General features: G+C 34.6%; 1 protein-coding gene across 2 annotated transcripts in view; it reads left to right on the top strand.

Moving 5' to 3' along the window:
* Positions 1–24,533, top strand: part of LOC149807719 (uncharacterized) — a 105,645-nt gene continuing 81,112 nt past the window's right edge. For both annotated transcript variants that reach the window (XM_089969726.1, XM_089969718.1), the window contains exons 1-5: positions 1–31; positions 6,239–6,347; positions 9,034–9,150; positions 14,991–15,117; positions 21,538–21,962. In XM_089969726.1, coding sequence (XP_089825852.1) covers positions 6,243–6,347; positions 9,034–9,150; positions 14,991–15,117; positions 21,538–21,962 — 774 coding nt within the window. In that variant the 5' untranslated portion in view covers positions 1–31; positions 6,239–6,242. The remainder of the gene's footprint in view (positions 32–6,238; positions 6,348–9,033; positions 9,151–14,990; positions 15,118–21,537; positions 21,963–24,533) is intronic.

Below are 24,533 nucleotides of genomic sequence, written 5' to 3'. Positions count from 1 at the left end.
GCGGGAACATTTGCCAAACAAAACAACTTGGGTAACTTTTGAAAGACAAATTTTGCTTTATTTTATCACACAGTCATAACCATTATGTTTTGGACAATAGCACCACACACGGTTTGATTAGCTACTTTAATGACTAGATTACAAGTGACCAAGTAGAGAAGATACGTACACTACACAGGAGTCAGACGTTTTATCAGTGAAGTACGACGAAATCTCTGACAACATGAAATCACCTTACCGGTACTATAAATTAATGGAGTCTGACGTTTTACCAATTAAGTACGACGTTAGTAAAATATTAAAATAAACTAGAGACAACCAGTCATACATATAATTATATTGTTATAAAGGATATACAATATATCAATTTAAATTATACAATTTTATATTGTGCATTAGCATTAAGTCCATTAGGATACAAAGTATCTAACTTATAAATCCATTAAGTTTCTTTTATGAATCTGTTCATGTCACCATGCACAATATCTATTGTCATGAAAGAAAAATCAAGTAGAGAGTGATTATTGGTGTTAAAGTGTGTTGAAATATTAGAGGAAAACAGAGGATCGCTATAACTTTTTATATGAAAGCGATGATTATTCATTCTCTTACAAACTTGTTGTAGTGTTTGTCCAACATATTGCATGCTACATTTTTTTACAGGTTATTAAATAAATCACATCAGTTGATATGCAGTTAGTGTTATCGCGTAGAGAAAATACCTCTTTTGTATTAGCACTACTGAAAGAAGTACTTTCTCTTATGTTTGCACATTGAGAACACCGGTGTCTGTTACTTTTAGATGACGAAAAGTGTATTTTTTTATTTTCTGTCTGTTTAGTTCTGATTAAAAAATCTTGCAAATTCTTGGGTCTTCTATAAGCGAGAACTGGTTTAATTTTGAAAAGTGATTTGACACTAGTTTTATTGGATAAATTTAGGAGACTTTAATATTTATTAATTATACGACCTATATTAGGTAATGAAGGATTATATTATATTGTGAAAGGAATTACATCTCTCTCTATTTTACATTCTGCTGTGTTTAAAGCCTCATGTTGAGTAAGATTAAAGACTTTGTTCAGTGCAGAATCAATTATGTATGTAGGATAATTTCTATTTTGGAAATAAGTTCGTAATTTCTTCAGAGAATTTTGTAATTGACAATATTCTGAAGTAATGCATCGGTATCTTTTGGCCTGGCTATATGGTATACCGTTTTTACATGACATGGAATGACATGAAGAATATTCTACATATTGGTGGATATTAGTTTCTTTGATATGAATATTTGTAGAGATAGTGTTATCAATATTTTTTATTACATTTACATCTAAAAATGAAACATGTGTACTTGATGCAGTATAAGTAAATTTAATTGTTGGATGAAAATGATTCAGGCGATCAATAAATTTTTTCAGTTCTTCATTTGAATGGTTCCAGATCATAAATACATGTATGTCATCTAAAAATCTAAACCAAACAGATGGATTAAACTTTTCGTTTTGAAGAAAATCTTTTTCTAATTTACCCATGAAAAGGGAAGCGTATGAAGGAGCCATGGGACTACCCATTGCTGTACCCATTATTTGTATGTAATTCATATTATTGAATTGAAAATAATTGTTTTACAAGAGAAGTTTTATTATTTTACATATATCTTTACTAGATAGTGTGTTATTATTAAGATTGTTATCAATAAAATATTTACATGCTTCAATACCATCTGCATGCGGAATGTTGGTATATAGTGATGTTACGTTTAATGATACAAGGATTGAGTTATCAGATAGCTGTGGAATAGACTTCAACTTTTTAATGAAATCGGTGGTATCTTTAATGTATGAAGGAAGTGATTTCATTAAAGGTTGTAAAACACTATCAATAAATTTGGATAGGTTTTCAGAATATGAATTATAACCTGATATAATTGATATAAACGGCGTTTGTGTTGTTTTTTATCACAATTAAGTACGACAGAATCTCTGAGAACATGAAATCACCTTATCGGTTCTTTAAATGAACATTGTTTTATCAATAAAGTACAACAAAATCTGACAACATGGAATAACCTTATCGGTACTATAGTCCAAGTTTCCTCTGATCCTTGTCACCTCATTTTTTATGTTTGGATATTTATGTTGGGGTGTAGGATCAGAGTCCATTCTCTATCAAAAAGTTGGAATTCGCTGACACTATTTGGTGTCGACATGGGCTAGCCGCTTACTATAGTCTCACTCTACATCCCCGTTTGTTGTACCCCCTATCGATTTCAAAAACGAGAATGTTTAATGTGATAAAAAGTGCATAGAACAAAGTCAATTGAATCATTGATTTATAATTTCTAACCTGACTGTGACCAGAATGGCACTAATGCTGCCATCCCCTGCACCATTTCATGCTTAACGGACTTTCCATACTAACATGGCGCCATATTGCGTACACTATAGGCTAGTTTATTTGCTTCAGACTACATAATGATGTAGTTCATCCTGTTTGGCAAATGCTGAATAAATGCGTAAATTACATAACTTTGAGAGTTTGGAATTATATCCCTCTGCATACATGAACATAGAAATTAAACCGCTTGTTAAATCCACACGAAAAGCATAGTTGTCATTTTCCTTTCCTTGATTTGACATTGTAAATATCGGAAGCAGATGACTTATGTATATACATTTGTAGTCGTCATACACTCCTTTGCTGAAAATGGACTTGTCCAGAAACTGGAAATGGATCTGAGCATGTCCGTCTATTGCACTGAAAACTTCTGTTAAGCATGAAACGAGCTTAAGATGACAGTGTTAGGGCCACTCTACTCAGAGTCAGGTTAGAAATGATAAATCAATGAATGAATTGACTAAGTTTCTTGCACTTTTTATCACATTAAAGATTTCCATTATTTAATTCGGTATAGGGGTACAAACGGGTTTGTATTATCAGACTATAGTCGGACTAGTCCTACAGGTAAGACCTTGACGCTGATATTTATGTTTTGGGCATTAGCGTCTTACTGTCTAACTAACAGCACTGTGTAGTGTTTTTGTATGTCGACTAACATTGTAACGAAAGTCAAATTTTCAGGAATATTTCACACAACTGGCAACTAAAATAATGGTGCTTTTCTACAAAGTAAAGTCATAATGTTTTAGTCAGACTTTACTTACTCTGATGTTTTTTCTCTAATAAATTCAAATTCTCACAGAAGAAATCGACCTGTTTTAAAGTTTCGTTGGCCTACATTTCACTTGACTGGAAAGCAATGAAAGCTGGAATGCCAAAATTGGGTTAAGTTGAAATATTATTCTTTAACAAAATTAATAAAAATATAAAGTAACATTTCGTTTCATTCAAGAAACATATCCGCCACATTAATCTACTTACACATACTTCGGCATACCTTGACTACCATCGCATCGCAACAAATTCAGATGCATGTCAATGGAACATAAAAATACATCCATTTGCTAGTGTCATATTTTCATTTTGCCAGGATAAAGACAGCACAGTAAGTATATTAATTACACATAAATTGGTGGAAGAGTGTCGATACATGTTGCCAAATGTGAGATATTCCTGAAACTTTGACTACTCATTCCGATGTCATGGACATCGGAACACACTATACAAGGCCGTTATTTGGATAGTTAGACATAGCATTTAAACAAAACCAACATGTACTATGTCTTACATTATAGGACTATAGCCGGACCAGCAAACTTAAACGAACTTTCATCGAGATATACATGTACCTGCATGAAATCGATAGGAATATGATTTATTTTTAAATCGTGAGCATAGCATTTGTTCTGTCTTTAATCCGCTGACAGACGAGACAGAAAGTATGTTGTTGCTGAAATTTGACCAGGATCTGGCCATTTGCATCCCAAATCACATGACTATACAACTCTCGCAACCATATCAATGACATCAGAGGTCATATAGTCACGTGATATGGACAATAAACAAATTTCCAAAGTTGTTGTACATAGAATTTGGACATATAGAAGTCACTTAATGTTTGTAAATAAATATAATGCACACTTAATTCTCAGCATATTCTGAGAACAACGACCAGAAACCTGTCGGTATCGCAGTAGGGTGGAGAAAACCATTTTCAAGAAATACAGAGCACGTGTCATCTATGTCTTTGTGTCATGTGACTACCACATTGATGTGCTTTCCACACTAGTGAATCTGGTTTTCTTCAAATTGCTGTAACATTTACAGATTTTCGGTCATTGTTTTCACAAAAAATGTTTTCAAAAAGTTTGTTTCTTCATTTTTCTACTAAAATTACGTGATTTTCATTTATGTGTTCGACCTGTTTTCCTACAGCAACACTAGAAATTATTTATCATTGATATCACATGACTTTATGAACTCTGATGTCATTGTCATGTAGGTTGCAAGAGTTGTTTATTCACATCACTAGGAATGCAAATGGCCAGATCCAGGTCAGATTTCAGCAACGATGCGCTTTCATCTCATCTGTCAGTGGATTAACGACAGAATGAATGCTATGATTGCAATTTTTGAGAAAATAAATCATATTCCTATTGATTTCATGCAGGTATATCTTGAAAGGTCGTTCAAGTTTGCTGGTCTGGCTAGTAAGCAGCTACCCCATGCCAACCCCAAATAGTGTCGGTGAATTCCAACTTTTTGATAATAATAATAATAATGAGGACTTTGTATAGTGCCTACTCTTTAGAAGCTCTAAGCGCTTTACAACATTAGACAACACCTATAAGATAAAAATCATATAATGATATGATTACAAAGACAAACACCATGAAGTTAGAAAACATAAAAACATGCTGAAAATATTTAAGGTAGGAAACATTATTAGGTCTTTAAGCTTGTTCTTGCAGTCGAAATAAGTGAGTTGTGAGAGCACTCTTGAAAGTGATCACTGTGTCTTTGTGTCTAAGTTCAGTGGGCAATTCATTCCACGTTGCTGGGCCCTGGTATGCAAAAGAACGCTGTCCATATGACTTTTCATAGTGGGAATAATGAGTATACGATTGTCAGAAGAGGAGCGTAAGTATTTTGCTGGTGTGTACACATGGGTGAGGTCAGATAGGTATGTTGGACTAGAGTCCGACAGTGAAACATAGCACAGAGAACAAATTTTATGTTTGATTCTGGATCGAATGGATAGCCAGTGTAGGATACAGAGCAGTGGGGAGGTGTGCTCTGATCGTGATACTCTAAGTATGATCCGAGCAGCTGTGTTTTGAACTTTTTGAAGTTTCTGGAGTAGATATTGAGATGAACCAGACAGAATTGAGTTACAATAGTCCAGTCTTGAAAGTACTAATGAACACACAAGTGTTTTAGTGGCATCAGCTGAAAGATATTTGCAAATTGAGCTGATGCGTCTCAGCTCAAGATATGCAACCTTGCATATGTTCATGACATGTTGGTGTAATGTGAGAGTACTGTCCAGAGTAACACCTAGGTTTTTCTTCGGAAAAGTAATTACAGACTTGCATAAATATCTGCAGGCCTCTTTACTTTGGTGTGACCTGTAAAGCTGCATAGTCCTGAAAATGCTGATGATCTGGGGCAAGCGTAATGATGTCTGACCAGATAAGAATTGCCACATTTTAACATTTTCTGTTCTTATCTTCTCCCATATTAAATTCTTAAAGATTTAGCTCATTAAAACAGAAATTTATGATACAGATCACTGTAAAATTTCACTGTCAACACAACTAATGCAATAAAGAAATTGAGGGCTGTGTGTGCAGCTTAAAGTTCTCAAGTTACAAACCCTGTCTCTTAATAGGTGTTTGTCTTAGAATCTGTGTATTAGAACATACTATTTTCATGGTTTTTACTCATTTTAGTATCAGGCTTGCATAAGGTACCTGTGGCTCTTTAGTAAAAATGTAAGCAGTTTAGTGGAGAAGTATATTTTGTTGAGAATCATGAGGACAGTGAAAGAATAACTCATGCAGATCTTGATGAAAGATTGTGGGCTTAATATTAGGAAAGATAAATGAATTTATCCAATATTTCATCTTAATACACTGGTAAAAATGGAATTCCATGAGTATCAGTAACATAATTTGCCAGCACCATGATGAACAAAAATGTGATGGTTTAGGAGAAGGCAGCATCAGAATAACAAAAATACACTGTAAACTTATTCTTTGCTATATATATATATATATATATATATATATATATATATATATATATATATATATATATATATATATATATTCAGTACCATGGCAACAGATGATGGAAAGGACATCTCGATAATAGCAGTGTCTGATACTTCCGGATCTGACAGCATAATCATGCTCGATGATTCTTTGACAGAAGATCCTCAAGTACGATACTTCTCTTTTGATAGATAATTTTGATATAACTACTGTGTTGTACTATTACTAATGAAAAATCATTTACATGTTTAAAAGAAAGGTTTTATTGTTTCACACAAATGTTATAATATTTATTGACACAACTCCAGTCATATGGAGCATGTTTAATGGTTGGTCCATTCATCAATTTATAAACTGGTCAAATTTGTATATCCTGTGATGTCGTGGTTGAAAGTCTTTAACGGTGGTATTAGACTCAAGAAAACTGTCATTAGAATGTTCTTTTTCAAGCAGTCAAATCCATTGGATTTGCATATTTACGTAAAAGATTTACTCACAGCTGATATCTCAAATCCTATAATTTTGCCATATCAGATGTAATAAGTAGTTGCCAGAGTTCATGTGGCAATCAGATACTTATAGTGATGACTCATTTCAGTTAAAACAACAAATTTGGTAATAGAAAATTTCAAAATGTTCCCTGTTGTTTCCCAAGTTGCACTGTATTCACTACTGGCTGCTGTTGCATTATATTGTCATAATTGAGCCAGAAACTTGAACCCATGTGGAGAAGGGTGAGGTTTCAGTGATCAGTAAAGGTGAGCACCTTGGGACACTCAGGGGCCCCAGTGAATTAATATGAATATGCTGATGAGGGCTGTTTTATAACCTGTTGCTTGGAAGAACACAAGTTCTATGAGCGATAAAATAACAATATAAAAATATTTGTTAGTATTGTGGTATTGTAACATTTAATCAATGGATGTCATATGAAAATAACAAATAATAATTCATTTTATTTATATGGGTAATTTGTAGCTTTCATCAGTTCTAATTGGAAATGCTCTTTATAGCCACTGATGTGATACTGAGTAAACAGCTCTAAGCAAATCGTAAAATGTTTAACAATGTGTTGGATTAAATTCATGGATAATTAGAGATTGGTGTCATTGTTATATATATCTCTACTTTGTTTTGAAGTGTTGACACTGTGATAACTGACATTGTAATTGATATTGATTGTAAAATTATCCATGTATGAAATATCTTCCAAACAAAGTACTCAGCTGATGTCCATGTGAGAAATTTTCTAGTTCATGGTTTTGTAGGAAATTGATTTTCTGTTCAGGAAATATGGCACATGTTGCTATTACTAATACTGACTACGAATATGTTACATTAAAATTTGCCTGTGGAATGATGTGTGGATAAATAATTGATCTAATTGGTTGGTGAGAACAGGATTTTTCATTTCAAAGTGAATGATTATGTTTGACTCAGCTGGGATTGAAAGAGAATGTGTTTGGCAGAGTTTGAAGAAAGCAGGTTTGACATAACACATTTCTGGTTGTTACTAAGTTTGTAGTAGTTGTCGAGAGAGTTGGGATTTTTGTGGTCAGTGTTGAGTATAGTCTGTTTGTCAGGAACATTGTGTTCTATTAGTTTTTGACATACTCATTTTATTTTATTGGTGTTTGGTTTGATTTTAAGCTGTCAGCAGAAGACAACAGTTCTTGCTTTCTTTGATAAAAGTCATTTTTAGTACATGGCATGTACACCCCAACTAAAACAGACCGAGAAGGAAAGTAAGGTTAGCAAAGCAAGATTTCTGTCATTTGGATTGGTAAATACATTTTATATTGTTAGAAGACATGGTTTTGAAAAAGAGTTTTAATTGTCTGAAGCACAAGAAAATTTGGTACTGATTGGTTGTCAAAATGCCCTGCTTTCATCTCATGATACCACACTGATAACATAAACAACTTTTTCCAGAATCAACTGTCTACACATTAGGGTGTTATGTGAATTCTCTAATGTATGTCATGGTGAAAAATTTCAGTTGCTTCCCTTTTCAAAACAGTATTATTGTGTGATTAAGATGTAAAAAGTTGTTATTGAAAACAGTATTTAATAATGCAAAAAAAGTAGATGTTAACGGTAGAACATGACTGCAAAGCAAAAAGTTAATTTAGTTAATTGTGGAAAAGCTCTGATTGGATGATTTTGTAAATTTTGTGTGGTGTGCATATTTACCAGGGAGGTCACAATTCTGACAATATGTGGGGAAATAAAAGGACACAGTACATTTTAAAGCATGTTTTGATTTAATCTACAAAATAAGTTACTGAACTTGTGAAAAGCAGATAAAATGTCTTTGACATTTTCTGGTTTCATTCAAACGAAACTGTGTATTTATCTTGTGTTTGAATTTTTCAAAAATCTTATTACATGTATTAGTACAGTGAAGTGAACAATATTGGTCCCGAATGTTTTCTTATACTTGAATTTTGACAGGGTTTGATTTGTTACATGATTTACTTGGATACACACTGAGACAAACACTGGTATACACACCATCACATTTATACAGACACAACTTTACAGATTAGAGCACATTTCATTACAAATGTACATTGAATTCTAACAGCCTGTATAAAGTGTTCCCCTGAATAGAAAGTTTAATTTGATGACAAAACATCAGTTCTCTCTTCCTAAACATTAATTGGAGGAAGTGTCATCAAATTTCTACAGGTAGTTTTAGAGTGGGCTTGCACCAAAACTTCAACATGGGGTTGAGACTAACCCTGACACCAGCTGCAACATCATTACAACATGGGGTGAGACAGATATAGTTAACAATGAGGTGAAAATCCTGTCATTTGATTTAAAAATTATACATTTTTCTATTTACAAGTGGTCCCATCATGGTTTTCTGGAAGAAAGGCAAGCATTGGTGCTGATCCCTAAGTATCCATTATTGGAGTCTATTGGTGCCAGATTTGCTCAGAACAGACAGGAGCAAGCTGAGAGGGTTTGTTGTGTTGAAGTTTTTGTTTGATTGGATTATTAGAGGAACTGCATTTATGCCTTAGTTACCTTCGAAATGCATATTTCTTACCAATTAAACAATATTTTTTAATTTGACATGAAAGCTTGATGAATTTTAAACGTTAACTTTCCCTGAGTACTGTCTAGCAAAACCACATTAAATGGAATGAGCATGGAACACTCTAGAAAGAAGACCCACATGATCTTAATTTCACTAAGTAAATAAATGATGATTCATCACTGAAACACTCGTATGGAAAGCCTTAAGTATTGTGGCACTCTCCCCAATATACCGCATAGCATTATAACAAGGATTTTGTTATTAAGACAAATATAGTGTCAATACAGTACTTCCTCGATATACCACATACCATTTTCACACAGTTCTGTTACTAAGACAAATATAGTGTTAATACAGGACTTCCGCAATATACCACATATCATTATAACACAGTTCTTGTTATTAAGACATACAGTGTCAATACAGTAATTCCTCAATATACCACATACCATTATAACATAGTTCTGTTATTAAGACAAATATAGTGTCAGTACAGTACTTCCTCAGTAGGGGCCCAGAGTGGCAGAGTAGTCTAAAGCGCTCTCCGTTATGGATCACTGCCATCTCACCTCTGTCTGCATGGGTTCGAGTCTAGGATTCGGCCAATGTGGGTATGTGAGAAAGCTTGCCAGTAGCTTCTTGTGGGTCGGTGGTTCTTCTTGGGGTTTTCCTGGGTTCTTCCTCCACCATTAATACTGGCCGCCATGCATAGCCTATTGTGTGCTGAAAAATGGTGTTAAACCCCACAACAACAACAACAACTTCCTCAATATACCACATACCATTATAACAATTCTTGTTATTAAGACAAATATAGTCATGGACTCCATTTCATTAAGTGATGGGGGGAAAAAAATCATGTTATGTACTCGGGATTATCCAAGGTGCTGAAATCCACATAATGTTCATATTTTTAAATGTCAACAGCCTTTTCGTCAATATACAAATTTTTATCAGCAAACATCTTTTGTTTGATCTGTTTCTACAAATGGAGCATCATTCTCGTAGTGCTGGGGTTATCAAAAACATTCCAAGTGATTAGAAAGAGATTAAGTTGTATTGGCCCAGTTTTAGGAGATTTAAGACACCTTTTAATTCATTGTCTGTCACTTATCATGACTTAATCAAAAGCCTGATTAGATGTGCTTTGATATCTCACTTCAGTAAGCATGGCTCACCATAATTTTGTTTTTATTGTACTTCAAATCCTTCTGAATTGTTTTGGAACACTTCCATTTTATGCCATATGTAGAAAAACAGTCCAAGATTTGGGGACCTCTTGGCATTCGTCCCTAAAATATAAATATGGGTGCTATACAGGTATTATGAATGTTGGAATGCCATTGTTATTACGGCTGAAAATGTTTTAGATATTGTACTTATGGAAATTGTACATGATCGAAGCACACAGCTAACCAGATTGGCTATTCCCATGTGCTTGAAAAATCAGCCTGAATTATACTGAAGTACAGTATCTTTATTAGTTATTAAAATGGGGAAAACGAATTTGACAGACTGGACAATACCAGCTTCAGAAAGTGCAATGAATGACTTACCAAATATATAAAATGTAATATAAAAATATATATCTGCTCTTTTTATTACATGTTACATCTAAAGGTCAGGATGTAAAAACGACAGAGAAGAGTTAGCAATTTTTTGTTTGCACATTTGAAGCAAGGTCAAGCATTATACTCTACAACCCATATTTTACCCATCAGTCATACACCAAAATAAATTGAATTAAAAGTTCTTTTAAAAATACCTAAGATAAAACAAGGTCTTTTTTTAAATAGCCAGTATAGCCAGTGAGGAAAATCTGGGAAATTCTTTTCCTTTAAAAATCTGACCCCATTGCAAAATATCAATGTTACTTATGTTGGTCTTGACAAAAACATGTGCATATATACTTTAGTTTTCACGTGATTATTTTCGATGACAACAGGATGCATCCATGTGATGTGCAGGAGGTACTCTTGCTTCTTTCTAGACTTGGCTGCTGTAGCTGAAGTGTTGCTGATTTCACCTATAACATTGGTAAAATAATCATATCAAGAAAATAACGACGTAGACATTTAAAACATGAAACGAACAAAATTGAAGAGTATGATGGAGGAAGGCCCTGAAATGAAGATTTTGGTCCAAAATCTGCATTGGAAAAGGTTTTTAGTGTTTCGTTAAGAAATAGTAATGTAATGTGTTCATTTTCTTAAAGATGAATGAAAATAAAACTGATTGGAATTTTTTAATATCTGAAATGTAATTAAGCAAATTAAAATTAATTAATGTAGAAGAAAATAAAATTGAATCTCTTCCTTGATTCTGTCTAGCTGCATGCAAAAATTAAAGAATGGTAATAGAAAGTCATTAACGATTGTTCTAAGTTAGTAACCCTGCAAACAATTATAATTATCCCTGTTCTTAATTACCGTAGATTCTTTTATGATAAAGCTAAGTATTTCACAGTGAACTGAGAATTAGCAATCTGTTGAGATTTATATTGATGATGCAACATTACATGCATAATGCTTTGAATTATTGCAAAGAAATAAAAGCTCTTTTTATTGGAACACCTTAGGGTTAAGACTCTAACTTTTTTAAGGAAGGAGTCCTGGACTTCCAACTTCAAAATTCTGTGGAGAATCCTATGCACTTTTTTTTAATAAGGCAATCTCACTTCATGACTGTAATTTAAGGCTCCCATGATAAGCATTATGGGCTACTCTCAGTGTATCCCCCAGGGGTGTAAAATGGAGATTTAAAAAAAAACAACTGTGTTGTCAGAACTGGGGGTCAAATAAAAAATGTGGGGGTCAAAAATATACTGACAAATTTTCATCTCATCCATACTTTTTCTGCTTGAAATACGATGTTGCAACTTGCACAATATACTCTCTCTCTCTCAGTCTCTCTCTAATAATACAAATAAACCAACATGCACAATTAACAAACAAATGCATTATCCATTCAAAGAATAATTTTATTAGTTCATTTTTCTTTTAGTTTAAAGTTGTTCTTATAACAGTCTCCTTATAATCTTTTTGAAGCAATATTATAGACCAACACATTACATATAAGCCAATACAAAAAGCCAAATAAATCTTTTTAACCAAAGGCAGTTAATTTACTGCCTGTCATAAAATGTGTACTATGATCGATTTCATTGTGCTTTGTCCCAGAACACATTTATCCAAAAATCAAAAAGGCTAATGATTAATCTTCTTTCTAATAAGTTACACTTAAACTTTAAGGTCTTTCTTTTATTGCAGCAAAGTTATAATCCAACAAAATCTGCAATGACCCACTGACTTTGTAATTAAAATAACGCATTTGTCTTGGCAAGTTTACTGATTTCTTTGTTGTTAAAGAATGTTGTGGGTGATAATGTGTTCTCCAGATATCTTGTGGCTAACCAGGGCAGATTCGTTAAAATTCTTCAACCCTGTCACGAGAGGATTATTCACTTTTGCAGTCTTCACAAACATGCAATCAGAAGTTACACTGGTAATCCTAATGGATGTGCCATATTCCAGTCAAGGGAATTATTTTCTTTGTTTTTCATTAAAGTTAGATCCACGGTTACTCTTTTGTGCTCTGCTTCTTTCACTTTCTTCGCTAATGATTCTTAGTCCACGCCATTTTAATCTTGTGATTACTTTAGGGGAAGCTACTCTGTCATAATATTGCCTATGCTAGTTTGTTTCCTAGTTTTGTATGCTCCCTGCATTGCACTCCGCTGTGCAAATAGTGGAGTGCAACGCAGGAAGCATATGAAGCAGGAAACCAGACTATGCCTATGCTCGTAGTATACACAATGCTGTCCCTCATCCAAATCATTGGATATTAAATAAATCGCATTATGTGAATCCTTTGCGTAAAAAAAAACACATGGCAACAAAATGTCTGTGTCAGTGTGGGAGGTTGTGGGTTTGAAGCCTGGTCGAGTCATACCAAACACTTATTAAAATGGAACTAACAGCTGCCTTGATAGGCGCTCATTATTAAGAGGTTAGCAGTAGGACTGGTCGGCCTGCAGTTAGGATAATGTGTCTGGGGTGGGACATCATGCTACATGTCTTTAGCATGTTGTCTCAGTGCTAGTCATCTTTATAAACTGCCACACTGCAGACAGTGTAGTGATATGAGATTTTTTAAAAAGGTTACGTTTAAAATCCAAGTCACACACACACACACACATTAGCATTATGATGAGAATGTACCATACTGTGGCATATTACAAGAAAGACTTTGTATTATTGTATGTTATATACAGATCAACATTACATTATCTTGGGGTGTATATAACACCAGGCTACAGTTATTTAAAAAAAACAAAAAACGTTTAACATATAATTAGGTTTATTACTATATCCTTTTTTTCCCATAAGGGATGGTGTTATGCAGAGGTACTTTATAATGGGATTCATGACTGCACCCTTGTTGTATGAGGGAGTGTTATATTGAGATCCTTCATAAGGAGATCCATGACTATACCCTTGTTGTATGAGGGACACTGTTATACTGAGGTGCTTTATAATGAGATTCATGACTACACCCTTGTTGTGTGATGGACAGTGTTATACTGAGGTACTTAATGAGATATGTGACTAAACCCTTGTACAAGGGACAATGTTATACCAAGTTCCTTTATAATGATATCAATGACTATACCCTAATTGTATGAGTGACAGTGTATTGCTGAGGCACTTGTCTTAATGACTATGCTTGTTGTACGAGGAAGAGCACATTGCTAAGGCACTTTATAATAATCTGTGACTGTACCAATCTTTTATGAGGGACAGTGTTACAATGACTGTATTATAGGGAAAGACTCCAACAGTACTTGGCTTTCTGATCTAACTGTTCATCATTTGATGAATTATGTAAAACTTTTACAGCAAACCTCACTAATCCTGATTGATTATGTCTATATGTAATCTGCATACTGGAAATATACCAGCAAATCACATAAAAGTGCACCACAACACCACCATTAACTTTTGTTTTACTCAAGAAAAATCTGTAGTCACAGCAATATTTCCACGCATGTGCTTCCAATCATGTTAAATTACCTTAATCTAGTGTTGTTTATCATATGTACAGGACAAGTTTTGCCAAGAGGTAGATATGGGAATTAGGATAACCAATTTCTTTACCAAAACTATCTATCTTAAATCAGAAAGTGATGCAGATTACCTCAGATATAATGACAGCTTGGCACAACACATTAAAGCCAAGGCAAAATTCAAACAGAAAGTGAAACTACTGTCAAAGAATTGGATTCCACAGAAGGACAAACGTTATCACACCTGAAGAAAAACTTCTCAAAGACTGAGGGGTATAATTTAGGAGAGGAATAAAATTCTACACTTTGACCTATCCTGTGCTGTTAGAGCCTGACCGGAGGCATCAAAGGGTAGAATCCAGTTCTAAGTTAAAAAGCTTTATTTTAGTTTTGGATGCAAATAGCATGTGAAACAGACTTTGTAACTTATATCACATTTTATTATGATACTGGACTATTTTGTTGACACCATTAGTCCACGTTTTCATAATAAAGGATGCCATTTGGCTCTTATTTTAAAAACCTGGCTGAAACACTGAAGATCTAGACAAAGTTTGATTTTATAAAGTATTCCAACAAAACATTATGGAGTTGTGGCCCCTATTTGACTTGGCACTTTGCCCTTAAATGCATCTTATTGGTTGGGGGCATCTTTGTTGTATGAGTACACTTTTTGAAGTTTTAACTTTATTGACAGATAGCAGCCAAGAAGACAAAAAGGGAGGTGGAACTGGCACATAGTCAGTACCTGAAGAGGAATGTGGCAAGTCCTGCAGAAGTGGAATCTGCCAGACCTATTGTCAAGGCCTGGGCTGACAAAAATGGTATGCAATCTCTTGTTATAAATTGGAGCTTACAGACGTATATCATAGATCATGATCTTCATTTAACTGACTGAATGGTCTATCTAGGTATATTTACTTGAAGACTTCCAGGGTATTTCTGAGTATACTGTTGACACATAGTGCTGGATTTTAGGAAAGCAACAGAGAGCACATGACACTCCCTGGATTGGACAACAGTACTTTGCCTGTTTAGATAGATTCCCAACATCAACCCACTTCTAATCCCACCCCTATCCTAAATTCACACACTATATGCTGATGCCTTTTATTATGGAAGGGACTACTTGAGTGAGCAAGGTGAAGTGACATGTTTGGATAGCAAATTGCCATGGCAACACTTGAATCTGGTCTCCAGCATTACAGTACAGCTCATGCGTGGGGAACTTAATCCCCTCCACTTTTGTTCCACAACAGAGCAATAAAATACAAATCACCACGGTGCCTAGTCTGGCAGGCCAGTGGTATCTCTACTGTGGTTTTGCTTATCAGCATTTGAACAGCCAATCATTGAAGACCACCCTAAGACGTCATGAGCGGTTAACAATCAAATACCATTTAAGCAATCAGTGATAGTTATTTCCATCATATATATGAGCAATAGAAATTAATTTTGAACGTCTTGTATATTTTATACATTTAGAAAACTTACACACTGGCTTGACAAGGGGCCCACCTTGTTGAACTTCACTTGGACAATATAAATTTATCATGCTTTTTAAATTTGACCACCCTTATGGCCAAGTGATTAGTGTCCACCTCAGGTACGGGAGGTTGTGGGTTCAAACCAATGACTTATAAAAATGGTACTAACAGCTGCCTTGCTAGGCTCTCAGCATTAAGAGGTTAGTGTTAGGACTGGTGTCAGGATAATGTGACTGAGTGGGACATCATGCTACTGTCTGCAGCATGATGTCCCAGTGCTAGTCATCACTGTAAACTGCCACACTGTACTGCAAGGGACTAGCGATTTAATTTATGGGGCTAGGTTGTTCTTTCCCACCAGGATATTTTGTTTGGTTTACTTCATCACAAGATAAATTTATTTAAAATAATAAAGGGGATAGCACGGTGTCATTGTCACAATACATATCTCAAGTTTAAATCACCTCTCCATTATTCTGTGAAATAATACAATATAATACAAGTCTAAAGTTTAAATCACCTCACTATAATGCTGTGAAATAATACATTATTTAGAACTCATCAAGGTCTCTACCACACCCACCCTGTGCAAAAAAACGTACACGTACACACAAGCATAGTCACTTGAATTTTGACCATCGTTTCATTCTTGCGCACTTGTATTGTGTATTATGCACACTTTGAGTAAATAGACACAAACTTTTGCTTTGGTGCCCTTTTGAGTAAAGTTAAGTCTATTTTCAAGCGTGCACATGCACACACACACACATACACCCTGCTCATGAATGGGGTTACTATCAGAAATAGTGCAATATTGTTTCACATGAGCCAAGTATGAATGTGATTTTGTTTTTAAAATGTATAATTTCTATAATTTGTTATTGTTCTTTTCACATCAGGGAGTGCAATATTACTTTATTTTCATATTTCAACAAAGTTTATTGCCCAAACTGCAACAGAAATAAGGAAATGAATATGTACATTGTGATAAAGTATATTGCCCAAACTGCAACAGAAATAAGGAAATGAATATGTACATTGTGATAAAGTGTATTGCCCAAACTGCAACAGAAATAAGGAAATGAAGATGTACATTGTGATAACAGTATTGAGAATTGAAAGAAAAATAAGATTCATTAAACTCGGTGTATTCAAAATAGATACATTAGTACTTTTCATTTTAAGTTGATGATTCCATAAGGTGCAATAAAAAGCAAAGCAGTACACCAAATACAGAAATTTGCTAAATACTATTGAAAGAAATTGGTTCACTTGTTTATTTGGGTTCTTTTGTCAAATAGCCAAATACTCCAAGTCACAAACAGGAAACTGTTGAAATAATGGATCTATATTATGAATAGGTTACTGACACATCAGTTCCATGTGACTGATTAGTTTTTATCTATCACAACGAAAATTTAGTTTTTGTCTTTTTCCACAATAATGAACAAATAATAGGACATGTGGATACAACCACACAGAATGCCCTAAATTTGTTGAACAATTAAGATTTGACAATTTTCTGTATTATTATTTATTTCAAGAATACATAGAGTTCAAATTAGTTTTGAACAGTTACCAAACTTCCACTTTTTATGATCGTAACATAATTTGAGCTGTAAATTACAAGGTATTAAGTCGGATGGCTTCATGTTAGAAATGCACCTTTCCCATGCTGATTTTGACATCATCTGCTGATGCTAAAATTGTATAACAGTATTTACAATGGTCAGTATATTTATGCAGAATATCTGGTCAAGCCAATTCTTTCTTAGGGAGAGACCGTTAGGTTTTCAAAGGATTATATTCTTTGCCTTTTGACTGGGTCATTGCTTTTCAGTGACTAAATACATGGTTCACATTTAAGTGTAAATTCATTGTTTTCAGTTTTTGTTATGTTTTTTTTTAAACCAAAGCAGCTGTCATCAGGAATTTAAATGCACATAACTCAGAGGATTACTTTTCATGTTTAAACAGTAGGATAACTTTGTACTGTTCAAGAGAAGATCAACAAGGTCTCCTCACCTCAATGCATACGGTGTCAATCAGTCTTTTGTAAATGAAAAAAGTACAGTATTTTTATTACAGTTTTCGAGACATTGCGACTATGTTAATATTATTTAAAATTTGATTTGAAATTTGATCTATTATATAATCTTCATTAGAACTATGAAGTGTGTAAAGTCATCTGATATGATTGTAGATAAATTGGCGCCTCTCTCTCCATAAACCTAAAGATCATGTTTGCACTGGTAATGCACAGTAAACCATGCCCATTTGATAGAGATCACGTCCACACCGCTGTGGTCATCCTCGAGAACTCCACAAGAAAGCATGGTGTGCAGAGCAGATTGAGCCATCACAGCAGCTCCATCAGGACACGTGGAGAGATTGGTGGATGGTTTTATTCTTAATCGTCTCCGCTCTCCACCTACACTGTGATGCTTATGGTTCTGAAAATACACATGAACCGTACTGTATCAGTGCTGCCACTACATGTAGATTATGCTATTTTCATTTCGTATTTGTTCTGATTGTAGCTGTGGTGATAAGGATGATGATGATGATAATAATAATGACAGTATCTGAATACGTATTTCCATGCCGTCTCGCGGATGTGCTGCTACTGTTGATGCTACTACTAGTACTTCTTTTACCAATATGACAAGCAGATTTAATATCTTGCTTTTAAATTCATCTAACAAATAATGTTGAAAAAAGGCCAAAAGTTTGATGGGCATGCATATTATTTGTTGATCCATTTTGTTTTTATGTAAAACTTGCTGTAAACACTTGTAGAATTGTATGTAACTTTAAGATCAAAATGGCAGTCTTGTCCATTCAACTGGCTAGGTGTCTCCTTGTCCTTCATTCTGTGGGGATTTATCTTGTCTGACCATCCAAGTATGGGTTAGTGCTTGTTACACGAGCACAGCAATTCAGACTTTGGGATATTATTTTCGGATGGATTTTAAATGTGATCAGAACAATTGTAACGGATTGATGAGCTGTGTCGGAAGAAAAAAGGATAAATACACTGAAGCTGAGATGGTATGGAGACAGTATGGATTCATTGTGAGTGTAGAGACAGTTTGGAAACATATTGGATTCAGTGTGATTGGATTCAATGTGAGTGTTGATTCAGTATGAGCATGGGGACAGGATTACATGTGAGTATTGAGACAATGGATTCAGTGTGAGTGTGTCGACAGATTAGATTAAGTATGAAGACTGTTTTCAGTGCAAGTTTTGAAACAGTGGATTCATTGTGAGTGTATACCCGTTGTGGATTCAATGCAAGTGTGGTTTCAGTGAGTGGAATCAGTTTGGATTCAGTGTGTGTATGGAGCCTGATTGGATTCATTGTGTGTATGGAGCCTGATTGGATTCAGTGTGTGTATGGAGCCTGATTGGATTCATTGTGTGTATGGAGCCTGATTGGATTCAGTGTGTGTATGGAGCCTGATTGGATTCATTGTGTGTATGGAGCCTGATTGGATTCAGTGTGTGTATGGAGCCTGATTGGATTCAGTGTGTGTATACAGCCTGATTGGATTCAGTGTGTGTATGGAGCCTGATTGGATTCAGTGTGAATGTGGAAATCGTTTGGATTCAGTGTGAATGTGGAAATGGTTTGGATTCATTGCGAGTGTTGAAAACAGATTGGATTTAATATGAGTGTGGGACAGTATGGATTCATTGTGAGTGTTGAAAACAGATGGGATTTAATATGAGTGTGGAACAGTTTGGATTCATTGTGAGTGTTGAAAGCAGATTGGATTTAATATGAGTGTGGAACAGTTTGGATTCATTGTGAGTGTTGAAAACAGATTGGATTTAATATGAGTGCGGAACAGTTTGGATTCATTGTGGATGTGCAAATACCTGGCTTCCATTTCCTTGGCATGATGGGGCTAATAATGTGTGTACCATTAAAGCCAACAAAAAGACAATGAAAAATGTGCATAAGGTACCATTCAAACCAACAAAAAGACAGTGAAAAATGTGCATAAGGTACCATTAAAGCCAATAAAAGACAATAAAAATTGTGCATAAGGTACCATTAAAGCCAACAAAAAGACAGTGAAAAATGCGCATAAGATACCATTAAAGCCAACAAAAAGACAATGAAAAATGTGCATAAGGTACCATTCAAGCCAACAAAAGACAATGAAAAATTTGCATAAGGTACCATTCAAGCCAAAAAAAAGACAATGAAAAATGTGCATAAGTTACCATTAAAGCCAACAAAAGACAATAAAAAATGTGCATAAGGTACCATTCAAGCCAACAAAAGACAAAAAAATGTGGATAAGGTACCATTCGAGCCAACAAAAGACAATAAAAAATGTGCATAAGGTACCATTAAAGCCAACAAAAGACAATAAAAAATGTGCATCAGGTACCATTCAAGCCAACAAAAGACAATGAAAAATGTGCATAAGGTACCATTCAGGCCAACAAAAAAACAATGAAAAATGTGCATCAATGTACCATTCAAGCCAACAAAAGACAATGAAAAATGTGCATAAGGTACCATTCAAGCCAACAAAAGACAATGAAAAATGTGCTTAAGGTACCATTCAAGCCAACAAAAAGACCATGAAAAATGTGCATAAGGTACCATTCAAGCCAACAAAAAGACAGTAAAAAAATGTGCATAAGGTACCATTAAAACCAACAAAAAGACAATGAAAAATGTGCATAAGGTACCATTAAAGCCAACAAAAGACAATGAAAAATGTGTACAAGGTACCATTCAAGCCAACGAAAAGACAATGTGCATAAGGTACCATTCAAGCCAACAAAAGACAATGAAAATGTGCATAAGGTACCATTCAAGCCAATAAAAGACAATGAAAAATGTGCATAAGGTACCATTCAAGCCAATAAAAGACAATGAAAAATGTGCATAAGGTACCATTCAAGCCAACAAGACAATGAAAAATGTGCATAAGGTACCATTCAAGCCAACAAAAGACAACGAAAATGTGCATAAGGTACCATTCAAGCCAATAAAAGACAATGAAAAATGTGCATAAGGTACCATTCAAGCCAATAAAAGACAATGAAAAATGTGCATAAGGTACCATTCAAGCCAACAAGACAATGAAAAATGTGCATAAGGTACCATTCAAGCCAACAAAAGACAATGAAAAATGTGCATAAGGTACCATTCAAGCCAACAAGACAATGAAAAATGTGCATAAGGTACCATTCAAGCCAATAAAAGACAATGAAAAATGTGCATAAGGTACCATTCAAGCCAACAAAAGACCATGAAAAATGTGCATAAGGTACCATTCAAGCCAACAAAAGACAATGAAAAATGTGCATAAGGTACCATTCAAGCCAACAAAAAGACAATGAAAAATGTGCATAAGGTACCATTCAAGCCAACAAAAGACAATGAAAAATGTGTATAAGGTACTATTCAAGCCAACAAAAAGACAATGAAAAATGTGCATAAGGTACCACTCAAGCCAACAAAAGACAGTGAAAAATGTGCATAAGGTACCATTAAAGCCAACAAAAGACAGTGAAAAGCTGATGAGCATGCAGTAATGATCTTACACAACCATGTTTACAACCTCACATCGTCGTTGGGGTTATTGTCATTCCTATTTCCAGCATGTTACAGATGTAGTAGGAGTATTTGTATTAAAATCTGAGAAAACATGCAACATTAATCTACTACAAAATTCTTTGACAATTATTCAAAAACAATTGCATCAATGCCTTTTTCTTTTTCTTCAGATGTTGTTGGAAAAGAAGAAAGAAGGCAAATTAATGCGAGTCGCAGGATCACTTCAGTTCCAGGGCACAGTAATTCTGTAAATATAAGATCAGATACTGGTTGTAATGCCCGTCGGATCTTGGATTATAATAAGTTAGCAGTACAAGTCCATAGAATAAATGAGAGATCTTCATCTCCTGTACCAGCATGGGACACAACACAGCAATATGATATTGTCAATTTTCCCCAGGAGTCAGCAATAAATGAAAATTTGGTGTGTTCTGTATTAAACTGCGGTGCCCAGTTCAGTTCCTGGCCACGCTTAGCAAACCACGAGAATCTGTTTGCACACTCTCCATGCAATCCTCTCATTAAAATAGAGGACACCAAGCTTCCTGTAGATCCCCTCACCTACATGTGTGCAGCTTGTGATGCAGAATTTATGGTAAGTGAAAGGCATTCTGTAAAACCCATGTAAATGTGATCTAAACTTGGAAGTACTATAGGTTTGGATTAGTTCTCTGGCTGCTTTGGTTAAATATGAAATGTACAACTCAGAAGTGAACCTAACTGTGCCCAACAAGAATCCTATGGTACTAAACATCTCTTAAAAATGCAACTTTATATTGCTAATATAGATCTCTTGCTAAGTCACAAACAAGAATAGAAAATATTTGCATTAAACTATATAAGCCAAAGCTATATAAGCCAAAGCTACATAGAAAATATACAAAAATAAATGTGGTAGTACAATAGTTATACTTTATAGACAAGAAATTAATAAAAAAAACTCATATACCTTTACAGCTGAAGATGTACAAGTCCTTAAGTAGACTGCTCACTGACAAGACATTCCATAATGTGAAGATTTAGTCTTATGGTGAGGCATTTATACACAGACGATGTAGCCATACATTGTCTGTGCGCTGGAACTATTTGGTTTTTCCTATTGAAAGCACTTTGCACATGCGGCATAGGATGAACCAAACTCACTATTTCAAAATATTGTACAATATACATAAGTCACCCTTGGGTATATTGTACACAAAACACGAAAACCTCACGTACATGTTTTTAATAAATAAAGGGATTTATACAATTCTGTGACATTAATGCAGCTGGTTCTTCTTTTTTTATGAGGTTTTGATGAATTTTTCACAACAAACAAAACATTTTACCCTCTCCTTACATATGAAAATATTTTGTATGTATGTTTTGTTTGTTTTAATGCTTAATTAGTACCACCTGGGCACCATTTTGTTTATGACCTACACTTTCTAGACAGAAATGAGAAAAATAATCCTTCAATATTCATAAGTGTTCAGTAGGGAAAATTCTACCCTCACTGTTTAGGTTTGTAAATGTTGATTTTAATATTAAGGTATTTTTTAAAATGAAATTTAGACATTTGAGATAGGCTGTATTGATAAAGGGAAAGGCAGCATGTTCACCAGTTTCAAACCCAAGTTTTGTGCTCAAAGCAATTTACAGCAAACAACAAAGGAGCACACACAACTATACTTTATGCTTCCTATATCATTTATACTCAAATTTTCGTTAATATTGATGTAAATTTTAAAGATTGTAGGTTGTAGATAGACCACTCCACTGGTTCAGTCCCCAGACAAGTCATACCAAGGACTTAACAAAAATGGACTGCTCCAGTAGCCTAGTGATTAGAGTGTTTGCCTCGGATGCGGGAGTTTGCGGGTTCGAGCCCCGGACAAGTCATACCAAAGACTAATAAAAATGGTACTAACAGCTGCCTCACTTGGCACTCAGCATTAAGAAGTTAGTGTTAGGACTGGTTGGCCTGATGGTCAGGATAATGACAAGGTAGAATAATAGGATCAGTATTCATAGATTTCAGGAAAGCTTTTGACATGGTGGATCATGCAATCCTTTGTGAAGAAACTGAAAATCTACCAATGTGATGAAAGCACAGTTAGATGGTTTGTTTCATACTTAAGTGAGAGAACACAACATGTTTATATAAATGATGTTCTGTCTGAACCTGAAACAATAAGATAAGGAGCACCACAAGGCTCAGTTCTAGGTCCATTACTGTTTATTTTATTTATTGCTACATGAAATTTTACTAAGGGACTTAATATCATCTACAGATCTCTATGCAAATGACACAACATTGTCAGACATTCAAAACACAAAGCATGATCTTGAAATTTCTTTACAGAATGCCCTAAACAAACTGGACAACTGATGCACATGCAATGGCATGGTGGCAAATACTGGTGAAACTAAATATTACTTATCACAGCACGGCAAAAAAGGACAAATCTTGATAGTGATGAACTATGTCTGACATGGAAGGTTATAAATTTGCAAATGGTCTGTCATGATAGACTACTTGGTGTTTTGGTAGATAATAATCTATCATGGACTGAACATCTCAAACATATCAGTAAAGAAAAGTCAATTCAAGTTTATGGCTTCGCAGTATGATAAGACATTTTCTTCCTGAAAGGCACAGAAAACTATTTTATAACAGTTACATACAACCCTATTTAGTCTACTGTAATACAGTATGGGATAATTCAGACGATAAAAATATAGCAAAGCTGGCACATCTTCAAAAAAAGAGCATTTGAGCTAATATCAATCCAGAAGGAAAGCAAGGAAAATTTCGCTGATAAGTTAAAAATATTACCTATTAAAGACAAATCTGTTTGAGAAAAGCCAAATTAATGTACAGGATATCCAATAATAGTGCTCCTGAATATTTACAATCACTATTCCAGTATAGGCTACCTGGCAATACTCCCCACCTGCAATCAATGTCTGCCAAACAGTATAAAATTTCCAAATCAAATAATTAATTATTTTAAAAAAGTTTTCAATACTCTGGAACTTTGCTCTGGAATAGTATTCCAGTTGAGATTAGAAATCTCCACTCTATTTCCTTCATCCAAACCCAATATATCCAGTGGCTTCAGAGATGCAGCTAAAATAAATAAATTCCTTTGTATATGGGCTTCATGGTAGATTAGTTCTTAGC

Source organism: Sinohyriopsis cumingii, chromosome 1, assembly GCF_028554795.1.
Source record: "Sinohyriopsis cumingii isolate HCF-2022 chromosome 1, ASM2855479v2, whole genome shotgun sequence".
In the NCBI taxonomy this organism is placed as follows: domain Eukaryota; kingdom Metazoa; phylum Mollusca; class Bivalvia; order Unionida; family Unionidae; genus Sinohyriopsis; species Sinohyriopsis cumingii.
Note: the sequence above shows the minus strand (reverse complement) of the source record. Positions and strands in the feature narration are given on the sequence as shown.